The sequence below is a fragment of the Crocodylus porosus genome, unplaced genomic scaffold (genome assembly GCF_001723895.1).
Source record: "Crocodylus porosus isolate Cpor-Errol unplaced genomic scaffold, CroPor_comp1, whole genome shotgun sequence".
Classification (NCBI taxonomy): Eukaryota; Metazoa; Chordata; order Crocodylia; family Crocodylidae; genus Crocodylus; species Crocodylus porosus.
Window position 1 is genome coordinate 36,681,279 of NW_017728886.1, and position 12,346 is coordinate 36,693,624.

The 12,346-nt window shown below is 44.1% G+C and overlaps 1 protein-coding gene across 2 annotated transcripts in view; it reads left to right on the top strand.

Annotated features, from left to right (window-relative positions):
- RSU1 (Ras suppressor protein 1) overlaps window positions 1-12,346 on the top strand; it is a 218,929-nt gene that overhangs the window by 20,795 nt on the left and 185,788 nt on the right. For both annotated transcript variants that reach the window (XM_019532549.1, XM_019532542.1), the window contains exon 3: window positions 539-589. In XM_019532549.1, the coding sequence (XP_019388094.1) occupies window positions 539-589 (51 nt within the window). The remainder of the gene's footprint in view (window positions 1-538; window positions 590-12,346) is intronic.

Genomic DNA, 12,346 nt, shown 5'->3' on the forward strand with positions numbered 1-12,346 from the left:
TTTGGGCTTGGAGGATCATCTAATGTTGTCTTAATGTCATTCTGAAACAAAGTAAAAGAAGTTGCTAAAAGTATCTCAGTCTCATGATGTGGCATGGAGAGGAATATCCAACTTCCTTTTCAGCAAAGCTATAGCCTTCACCTTTTGATCTTAAAGCAATAACAAACCCAAAACAACCCCCTTTCCCCCCAGCCCTCCCCCCCCAAACAAAACATTTTCCTTTAAATACTCTTAACTGAATGAACTGGGGCTTATTTGAAGCTGTCCTATGAAAGGAGATTTGCAAAGTCAGGGGGGAAAGGAGAAAGGGACATACATGTCTTACTATCTTAAGCTGTGTTTCGAGAAAACTGTACAGGTTCCAATCTTGTATCAAGGAGTGGCACGTTTGTGCATATTTGTTGCATTAAACTCTGCCTATCTCTGAATCTGAGTCTGAGTGTGGGGAGGTGGGGAATGTTGGTCTGCCTGAAACTGAACCTGGATAGAAGTGGCTATGGCATTTCATTCTCTAAATGTTGTGTTTTTTTCCTTACAGTCACTGTGTCCCATATCACACAGCTGGTCCTCAGTCACAACAAGCTCACAAGTAAGTTCCATGGTTGATGATCATAAGTATTGTCTAATTTACTGAAATTTTGTACTTGCACTCAAACAACAATGTTCAAGAGATGTTATTGAGGAAGTGGTTGTGGTTTAGCATCAATTAAGTTGCAGCTTTTTGAGAGAAGAGGGGAAAGCATGATCCAACTTGGGGTGACTGGTACCTTCTGAATCTGGAGGAGGGAGGGGGTACAATTTGTGGGCAGGCCCAGGGGTGGGTGAAAAGCCCCATATCCACTCCGATTCTTCTGTGCCGTGGCTTAGTGCCTCCCCTCCCCCAACACACCTCTGGCCTGCATAGCAAAAAAAACTGTCCCATCCTGAGCGGTGTGGAGTCGGGACCAAACTCTTGGGGTGGGGGGAGTATACCCTCCTACCATTCACCTGTGATCCAACTGTTGAGAAACTAAATAATCTCATTGCAGCATGCAAATGGGGAGTGTGATGGAATGTGGTGTGATATGAGCTTCAGAGCTTAGCTGGCCTTGTTATTTCATTTTGCATTTGTTGGATGAAATTCTTGACTGTAGTCTTACCTTCAGTCCCTGTAATTGGTATTTCTTCCACCTAACTCAAAAATTTCCCACGCTTCCAGAAGTTTCATTGTTTAAAAAAAATGCTTTGGATTTTGTTGTTAATTATTTTAACTTCAACAGGATTAATTAAATGGGAAATGCCCAGTGATTGTGCATGTGTGTTTAAACCCACACAACTGAATGGATGCTAAAACAAAGAAAGGAATAATAAGAAGTAACTTTTTCAAAGTTGTTTAATGCAGGAAAACTCCCTTGAGGTGTAAGGACCAGATCTCTGTGCATCTGTCCAGTAGAACTGGTCCTTCAAATGTGTAGATGCTACTGCTATAATTAGTAAATGAGTAAGGACTAAAGTTTTAGCAACTCCAGGAAATAGTTACAATAATTCATCAACTTCCCAGTCTTTGCTTTGCTTCAGTGACAATTAAAATGAGGGGGAGTCTCTGTGAGGCCTCCTTTTCCATCCTGCTCTGATTTGTCCTCAATTTAGCTGGCCATGAGAGCCTTTCAGAAGAACATGGGGATGGATTCTTGTGGCATCCTGCCAGTCCAAGCTATTCCTTTTTGTTCCAGTGGTACTCCTTAGGGCCTTTTAGTGCATTAGTGGACCTCCTTTCATACAATATGTAACATTTTTTGGCTGAGTATGGGAATAGGGAGGGAAATTGGAATTATTGTGTGTTGAAGCATGAGAAAAAATTAAAGAAGAAACAATTTGCAGGAAACATGTAGGGGGGAGGTATAAAAAAATAGAAGATGGCAACAGTTCACACTTGGATGAGGTTCTAATCTGTCAAGCCACCCTGTGGAGGTACTCTAGAAAGTTTGGACAGTGTTTCTGAAGCTCACATTTTCAGTTGCATAGCTCACCAAATTCCAGGCAAGTCTAAAATCAAAACATTCCGTAGGAATTTTTTATTTAATATCAAAATTTGCTTAAGAGAGGCTTCTTGGGCAAAGAGGAATTAGCAGCAGTAAAGAAGACATAATTGATTTTGTTAAGTTACTAGATCTGCATTTCAAATATGTTTTGTCCTTTATCTTGCCCTTCAACTATTGCTTAAAGTGTTTGAAGGAAGTGGGTGAGAAAGTAGATGGAAGTAGCATACAATTATTAAGAACTTTTGGCAGTTTGGACTTTGACTTTGATCATTTCTTCATATCCTCCTGCCCCTCTTTTCACGTGGGTCCCCCAGAAATTTCCATCTCTTGCAATTTGGAAAAAATGATTTCATGCTAACTGGCACAGGTGAGATAACTATGAACCCCTGTTAAATTTTGTAGGAGTCATGCTTCTTTTGTGCTAGGCATCTTCTCTGATACTTCACTTTCTAAGATGACCGATCTCTATCCAGTGACTGTTGACTTGTGTGAAAGTTTTCTCCTTAGTGACGAGCAACTAAATTGTTGTATGCTGCGATGGATAGACAACTCCCAGAGAGTAACTGGGCTGCTGGAGGCCTAATCTGTCCTACCATGTTGAACCCAAAGCAGGGCTCAAGCTACCCAGGAGAGTTGAAATGGGAAAGTTGATGTCTCCTAGGAGTGAGAGCAGACCTTTTGCTTTTAGTGTTGAAGAGCAGTCTGGGGCCAGGAAATTAAATGCATTCCTCCTTTGTAGAGCTCTACCTAACTACCTGACTTAGCCAGAGGTCTTCTGTTGAAAATTAAGAGGGACAGTGCAGCACAGACTGCCATAGCTCACATACCAGTGGGGTTTAGGAGCAAGATGTGCAATTGTATCCAAGTTAGTAAAATTCACCATACCTATCACCTTTTTTACATGTTTATGGCAGGGGTCTATATGGCTAAATGACAATTATATTTATATCATTTATTGCTTACTCTTTGCTTTTTAGTGACCTCTGGCAGGAATGGCCCTGGTCCCTTAGTCTTCACAATGCACCCAGTGCTGCATGGGCTGCTGGCAGGGGGTGGCAGGTGTAGCAGAGCCAGTAGGGGTTCTGCCCAGCTGCAGAGCCATGGCTTCCCCTCACCCTCCAAGGTAGGGGCTGGGGCTTCAGATGGAGGTGGGGTTATAGAAATTTCCTATGCCCGGATCCAGCCACTACATGGAGGGAAGGAGGTGTTGTGCCCTCCCTTCCCCCCTCAGTGGTCAGGTGGGGCCTTCCTGCCACAACAGTAAGACACCTGGCCCTGCTGGATCTGCCAGCCCCTCCACCCCCTCGAGAGTAGTGGGGCCCAACCAGGGCAGTGGACTCCCAGCACCTCTGACCACACTTGTGCTGCTGTAGCCTGGACCTGGAAGGCTCCTTCTTACTGGGCCCTCCCCAGCTCGCTCCAGGATAAGTGGGGGGGGTCTGGTCCCAGTGGGGTGGCCTCTGCCAGGTGTGCTGCATCTTTACCACTCCTGCCCATGGCACTGCGTAGGGTCTGGCCCTGCCCCAAGGTGGGGCTGAGCATACGGCTGGCTCGGCCCAAGGAGGCACTGCGGCAACTGCAGCAGGCAGCCCTGGGTCTGAGAGGTTGCTGCTGGCCCCTTGCATGACGAGCGTGGCCCCAGGGCATTCCTGAGGGATGGTGGTGCAACAGGATGGCACAGCAGGAATCACGGGGGGCATGTTAGGGCTACAAGAGTGGCCTCCCAGGTCTCCCACCACTGCCCCTCAGGAATGCTGTGGAGCCATGCTCACTGCGCAAGGCAGCAGCAACAAAACTTCAGATCCAGCACTGCCGGCTTCATCTGCCACGGTGCCTCCCAAGGCCAAGCCAGCTGTATGCTCGGGGCTGAACCAGGCCCTGCACAGCCCCAGCACCGTGGGCAGGAGGGGAAAGGATGAAGTGCACCCAGTGGAGGCTGCCCTACTGGGACTGTTCCTTCCCTCTGGGTGAGCTGGGGAGGGCCCAGCCTGGCAGTGTGGAGGAGTCTTCTAGGTCTGGGTCACAGCAACACAAGTGCAGTGGGAGGTTCAGGGAGCCTGTTGCCCTGCCTGGGCCCAACTACTGAAGTGGGGGGGAGTGGGCTGGAGTCTCGCTGGGGGTGGCCAGCACCTCCCTTCCTCCCTCTTCCTGGTGGCGGGATCCAGGCACGGGATAGGTCTGCAGCCCTGCCTCCATAGCTCCAGCTCCTGCCCATGGGGGTGAGTGGAAGCAATGTCAAGCTGTCTAACCCTGAACCATGAGCCTTCTCCAGGGGATATAACTAGAATTTTCTAAGGAAGGAAACTACTGCTTCTTCACAAAAGCTAAATATAGGTGTTTGGATAGACAGTATGTCTCTTAAAAAGGCTAAATTTCAAGTTCATATTTTTGTATTTGACACTCTTGACCTAATCTTTTAAACTATACAATTAATTGTCTTAGCAGATCGTTCTTAAGTTGACTTGGGAAAACAGTGGCGGTGACATTTGACATGCTCCACGAAGGTCATATTAGCATCTTTTACTAGTTTTCTGGCATTTAAATGAATGCACTTGCTAGTGTTAGTCTACTGTTTATAGTAAATATGTCCATTTGATACAAAAATAAATATGCATAAAAAGTTGATGTGCATATCTTCTTGTAATCAGTATATTTTATTTGGCAAGTCAACCACACTAAAATGGGCTATGCTTCATTAATACATATCAGGATAATTCCATTAACTTTCATTCCATTCTCATGAATATTTTTATACTGTTAATATTTTCTACTCTTAATTATTTTAGTATCACTCTCATTAATGCTATTTTTTGTATTAGTCTTTCTGTAAATCATTCTTCATCAGAAGGTCATATTTACATTGACTTTCTGGAAAATATTGGGCTTTGTTTTCAGATATCAGGTGAAAATTAACAATGTTCTGCTAATGAGGGCATTTTGAGCTTCCTGCTGCTTTTGGTAACACTACTGGTAATGAGTGAGGTCGGCTTCACTTTATCTCTGCTTTGAGACATTAGTTTGAAAATGACAGTAGAATTAAAGGTTTCAGAAGGGACTGAGTTATGTTGATTCTGCAGGCTTTCTTGGGCCAGTCTGTGGGGAAAAGTCACGTAGGCTGGAATGACAATCAGCCCCAAACTGTGTAACATCCAGCAAGCAAACAAGGAGAATGAGAAAAGGAAGTATTTGTTTCTCCACTGACCTTTTACCTGTAGACACATAATGCATGAAAGGGATTGGGTTATACTACTGATGTATTTGACTCACTTTCTCTGAGCATGATGCTTTGGAATAAAACCAGACTAGGTGTGTACTCTACAGTTAGTGTTTTTATTTCTGACCATGAATCCTGTCACTTCTATTCCTGTTCTCTAAAGTAAACAAAGACCTATTTACTAATCTTGCTTATGTTCAATCATCCAAATTTCTGCTTTAAATGGTTCTGAAGTTCTATGTAAGTACTTGTTTAATAGGTGAAATTCAGAGCTAGTGTCACCACAGATATGACTTTATCATAGAGATTTCAATGGTAAGTACTTGGACGACTTAAACTTACTTCTATTTAGCAATCTTGTTAATGGCAGAGTAGTTAAAAGGGAGGTGACTATAAATACAGGTGTTAGTTGGTATGCACACGTATGTTTGGAGAAGTTATAAAAGGGGAGCTACTGATCAGATATCTGCAGCTGCTGTTATACTGGGTGGTTGTGTATGTTTGTACTGTGAATGATACAAATGTAGAAAAACCTGCTACAATTTTAACTCTGGATGAAGCAGTGTTAAAGCTGGGGCAGTTTTGCTACATCCCTTTTACTAGGCTTACCCATCTGTAACAGTTGGAATGTAACAGCTGCTGCACAGTTCAGAACAAGAGTTTTCCCCCTTATGACAGCTCCAAGTGTATGTTTGTCCGTATCCAGGATAGCCTAGTATCCTTCTAAAATTTGCCCTTGGACAAGAGGTCACATAGTACTGTCCCTTTTAAGTTGACTATGTATAGAGAACGTGTTATGTGCATGCTCCTTGGCATAGATATTCTTGTGAGTTGGGCTAGGAACAGACATTGTATTTGTCATGAGACCAGTGGTTCCTGTTTGTCCTAGAATAGAAAAGTCCCCAGATTGGTATGTATACATGCAGGTCTTGCAGTTGGAGTTTTAGAGCTAAATGCACTGCCACTTTACAAATTGATTCAATGATTTAAACCCAGGAGTACTGTTTGTATGAACTTTGTGATGTCCTGAGACATGTTAGTGTTTTTTGTTCCATGAATCATTTCAGAGTTTATCCTGAGAGAGCAGACATGGACATCTTTTGTCTTGGGAGGAAATGGCTTCTCCCAGGACAAATAGAGGTCTGTTTGTACTCCTACTAATCCTTTAAACGCCTAGCATTCTGAAACAACATGAAGCTTGAGGGGATAGCAGTGTTTGCCTGTATGAGTTGTTAGCATTGGATTTGGACTAATTTTAAACTTCTTTTGCAATAATAACCATTGGGCGAAGCATCAGAATCCGTGAGACCAGGATGTCTTGTCTTTCAAGCTGGGTGGACTTTGAAAAGAAAGAGTTCGAGGTTAGAATGGGGAAGGCAGTCTGCTTGGAAATCTAAGAAGCAAGTATCAGCAAAGACTGAAATGATTTGAAAAGAGGATTGAGAGTCTAGTTTTTTTAGCATGCAGTTTTTGTAATGACAAGATGCTAACGCACCTGTTCTGTAGACTAAAGAGAGAGACACCTTTGGGGCATAGCTGGAGCCTGTGTGATAGATTGCAAAGATTTATTGTGGTTCCTTTAATATTGCTAGGCCATTGCAAAAGGTCTAAAATCCAGGTGGGACTCGAATCCAGGAAACGCTTCCATCTTGGATAAATACTGGTATCATTTTCACAGCCATAGATCCGGTATATGTCTGGGTGTGGTTAGGGCCTGTGCTGTTGTTATTTTCTATTGCAGAACAGCTGCTGGGGACCACTGCTGCTAACTCTTCAGTGTCTGGTTATGAACAGAATAATTTTACTTTTCAGAGTAATTTGACATCCTAACATTAACTCTTAACAGTCACATAAAGCACACAAATATTTTCCAAGGGATCAAAGCCCTCTTGTTCAAACATCTGACAGGAAAATGCTGTAAAACTTGATATCACAGCTGGGGAGCAGGTTTATTTGTTAGTTTGGTTTGCACTTCCAGTTTTGTGCCACTTTCTGGTGATCTTTGGAATCTAAGAATTCGCAAGTAATACCTGATTTGTCCATTAGAGGTCACTGTTTAGATACCTTTAAAATCAGATTTTTCTGAAAGAGAAGTAAACCATTGTGTAGACAGCAGGAATTTATTAAAGCATTATTTCACTTTTGGACAGTGAAACAAACTGTTGCTGCTGCTTTGTCATCTCCCTGCCCTATCACTGTAACTGCCAAGATTATATCTCACTTCCAACCTTGCCGCATTCTTGTTCTGTGTCTCAAAATTCTCTGCTGTCCATTCCCCTTATATTACTCCCTTTGATTTCCTGGTGTGCTCTGCAGCGTGGATCTTTCCTTTCATGCTACTGCTCTTATGCCTGTTCCCTCGCTGCCCGATTACTTCTTGTCAGAACTGTGGTAGAGTTTTTAGAGGTTCTCCTTTTCAGCTTCTGAAACTTCCCTTCAGGGAACATCAGTTGCTATGATTTCTTTCCTTTAGGTACCTTATGTGTACTGTCACTTGCTTTTCCCCAACCTTCTTCCTCCTTACTTTTCTCCAGCCTCATTGTCTGCGATTTCAGCTTCCATGTTGATGTCCCACCTGATGTAATAGGTTTCTGCTTCTTGTTCTTCCCTCTACTTTTGAACTTCATTTCAAAGAGAAGTAAGGCTGGAATGGACCTCAAGAGATAATCTAATCTAACTAAGGATCTACCTTGTCAGTCACAATTATTTTCTCTCCTCATCACCAAACACTGTTCCCTCTTTAATGCCTCCATGTTCAGCTTCTTACTCTTGCTGCCACCTAGTCTGCTTGAACATTACTTTTTGTGTCAGCCTTCAATAACTTGTCATTGCTATTAATATCTGCCTTCTCCTTTCCTGCTTACCTGATTTGTAATACAGTTGAATTCTCCTCAGCTATTACAGCCATTCTGTATGTGTTTTCAGCACCACCTCCTCCTCCTTCTAATGCAGAAGCTCTTGCCTGCTGTCCATTATTCCTCTATCTTCAATTCCATCCTTTCCTAGCTGCTATTGCCCTTGACATCACTCTCACTGTTCCTGGCCCTATTTTTTCAATCTCTTCTTCATCTCTGGTCCCTTGCGTCCATAATAAATGTGCTTCCTGGTCTTTCTGAAATTGGAAGGCTACCTCTGAGTGTGCATGTCTTTCTAACTACTGCTACAACCCAGGGAATTATGCACAGAAAAATTCAAAATTATGCCAAATTATTTACTATTTTTACAAATTAAATTAAATATAACAGTATTTTGAATCTTCTTTAGAAATATATGCAGGTACTTAGTATGGTTGGGAGGTGTGTGTAGGGGAATTTTGCGAGCGTTGTGAAGTGAGGGCTGTGGGGGGGTGTGGGGTTTGTGGAGAGGATTGTGAAGAAGTGTAGGGGAATGTGTGTGGGGTGTGGGTATGAAAGTTTGTGGGGGGAGGGCCCCCCTGCCACACATCTCCCTCCCTCCCATGGTGCACAGCCCCTGCTGCCGGTGACTCGGCAGCAGCTGTTGTGGGGGGCCCTTGTTGGGGTGCTCATGGCTGTGGCAGGCAGAGCCCCTAGTAGTGTGTGGAGCTCCAGCTAAGTCCTGGGGGGCTGCACATGGTGACACAGAGCCAGCCCAGCCTGCTGGCATGTGACTTCGGACCAGACTGGGCTGGCTTCATGCCAGCATGTCAGGCTTGTGGCACTGGAGGCAGGAGCTGTGTGCCATTGGGCCAGGCTGGTTCCATGCATCCACATGGGGCTTCCTTCACTCCAGCGTGGGGTGATGGAGCTGGCCAGCCTGGCTCAATGGCGCACAGCTCACACACGCCTTTCTCCCCTTCTGGAGACAGGAGCTCCCCTCCCCACTGACCAGCTGTTAAGTTATGCACCCCTGCCCTTGGGGCTCCAGCTGGAGTGCTGGGAGCCCCACAGAGGTGAAGGCACAGATCCAGCTGGGGTTAAAATATGCACTTTTGTGCAGCCCTATCTTTTTTGCACAAGTGCATAATTGTATAATTCTCAGGGGTGTATACTACCCACATCTAAACATATTAGATATGCCTTGCAATTGTTTGATGGAGTTATGAGCCTCAAGTTCTAGTCAAGATCTCTTTCTAATGGCTGAAACTCAAGCAAATTCTAAATGTTGGCAAGGACTTTGGTTACTTACACTTGGCACTGTAGTGGGGGGGCTCAGTCTTGTTTGGGACCTCTGGGGTAGCACAACAATATAAGCAGGGATCCTGGTTTCTCTGCCAAATTCAAAATTCTATGATTTATAAAACCCTAAATCTGTGTTTTTTCCATGATTAAAATAAAATGCTATGAGAGGGGGAGAGAGTTTATAGGTATGAGTTGAACACAGTGTTTTAGTGATATTTGCATTTTAAGGCAATTTGGAAGCCTACCAGTGCCTCAGTTATTATAATAAAATAAATTTTAAATACCTATGTATTTTAGCATTTGATTTTTGTTTTTTTCATTATGCGAAATCAGAGCTCCCACTTCATTCACTGTGGTGTGGGTCTAGCTGTGGTTGCCCCCCTGCTGTTTTCTGGTGCTGAGCAGCCCTGATATGCCAGTGCCCAGCCCCTGTCTATGCTGTTGCTCCTCACTCCTCAAACCGTAGCCCCACCCCCAGGCCTGCTGGTGTCCCTTACTCCCTACCCACAGTCCCCCACTCCTCCAGCCATGTTGGTACCCCAGCCTCCCAGTGTGTGGGGCAGGGGGTGTGTGCTGGGGGTAGGGCACAGGGCTGTAGCCTGACTGGACTGGCACTGGGCAGGACCTGCCTCCATGGCCCAGTAGGCAGGCCGTGGCATGGGAGGGAGCCCTGCACTGCCATGGCCACCAAGGTGAGGCACCCCCTGCCTGCCTGGAAGCAGTGGGGGGTCGCAACTGCATGCTGCCACAGCCAATGTGAAGCACCATGGAGTTGTGTCCCTCAGCTGCTGGGCAGGCAGGGGTGCTTTGCCACGATGGCATGGTGCTCTTGGCAGCAGCAGCAGCAACACCGAGCCTTCCTGCCTTGCTCCGATATCCCATGCCCACTCCTGCCCACTTGGTCTTAGAGGCAGCTCCTGCCTAGTGCCAGTCTAGCCAGGCTGCAGCCTTATACCACACTGAGGGTGCAGAAATCTGAGGGGCATGTCCCCCCCTGCCATGCTCCTCTGATGCATCACCTGTGCCTCTCCACCTCCATAGACTTATCTTCAAGGAGCTGTGGGAGCTGCTCTCCCTGACGCTGCCTGCCTGTATTGCCAGCCATGTCCATGTGTGCATACATGCATGTGGCACCCACTATCTGATTGCCCTCCTCCTGCTTCCCCCAGCATCAGGTAGCTGGCAAGGGGAAACCTGCAGTTTCTTAGATTTTTCTTTCTTTAAAGGGGAAAATTGCATTTTTCCACAGGAAACAAAAAACCTGGATCCCTAGTCATATGCTCTGTAGAAGACCATTTTATTTATGGTACTGAGGTCCCTGAAAGGGAACTTCATTTTTATAAATATAATATATAGGGGGGATAATCTGAGAAGAGGGGAGCAAAATTATATACTAAACCCAAGTGTGTGATACCTCAATTGTATTGGAATTTGCATGTTAAATATGGTGTTGGCTTTTGTGCTTGTTAATCTTGCTAAATGAAAATCCTGACCCTTTGATGCGATACAGATGGTAGTGAATTTTTACATATATAAAAATGTTCATTTTGACTTTAATCAGGAGCTTGTGGGGAAAAGCAGCAGATGAATAGTACACATGTAAAGGAGTACTAGGTTCAGAAGAATAAGTTATTGTAAATCTAAATTACCCAGATCTTAAACTGTACATCAGTTTAAAGGAAAACCAAGTTAATTCTCCATAGAATGGTTCCTTGGATAAGAAACCTGCAGCCCTTGGACAAAGTTGGGATCAATAGTAGCCTGGAAGCTATTACCAATATGGCTTCTGGAAGAGCTGTACAGTTATGGACACATAAGTATGGGTCACATATGTGGAGAACCCTTCACAGGGGGTCTGGAAAACTGACCTCTTCCAGGCCTATATGCAGCTTCTGTAGAGACTCCCTTACCTTATTCTTAGTGAACATTGAGGGCTCTTGGTTAGGATTCGCTGCCTTATACAGGTGTTCAGGGTACTGTTTTTGGTTCTTTAATTCTTAAAGGTGTAAGCAAAGCAGTCTATATATGTGTTGTTGAAAGGAAAAGTTTTTGAGCTTGTTCTTTGAAGTATACAGTTGAACTGAATTGCAGTGTAATAGCAAGGTCCTGTGCAATCAGATTCTTCACTGGCATATCGGGGATATAACCAATATCCCTGTTTAGTAATTCAAAATGAACATTATGAACCACTTGTTCTCACACCTCTGTAGTTTCACTTTCTTAACTCATAGTTCAAAATTCTATTCACAAACACAGAGTTAATTATGTAGCTGCCTATAGTTATGTTTTTGTAAATGAGTAAGAAACTGAAATAACCTTAACCCATGAGAAATGACCTTCATCATTTACTCAAGACCCTGACACGGTTGTCTCCAGTTTATTCTCATTTCTGTGGGTGATTAGTCTGTATAGAATAGTGTGTCGTTTATTGAAAATATACTAAACATCAATGTCATAAGCTAATCTTTGGAAAAAAGAACAAAATGGTTTTCTGCTTATGTTTGAACCCAAAATAAGTTTGGGGTTTTTTTGGTTTTTTTTTTTTTAGCATGAGCGCAGGTTTATCTACAGCTAGCATGTTTTAACTAATTCATTAGTTTCATATATAGCCATAGGAAAGACTCTCTCTCAAAAGTCCCCTCTACATGTTACATGTATTATGCAATTACTTGGTTAATTGAGCAATTTATTTAGACTGGCTACATGTACAAATTATCTGTTACTCCTTAAGACAGTCCAACCAGCTATAAAGTTAGAGCTGGAAAATGCATAATAACTTTATAGCTGTTTTTCCAACTTTTTAATTTGCATGTATAGCAGGGTCTTCTCCTCCCCCTCCCCCCCCCATGGCTGCGAGCCCTATCAGCTGATGGGGATTCCAGCTGCAGGTGTGTACCATGCACTGCTGCTACTGGGAGTCCCGTAGCTGATGGCAGTACCTCGTGAGCTGCTGTGGCTGGGAGTCCTGTCAG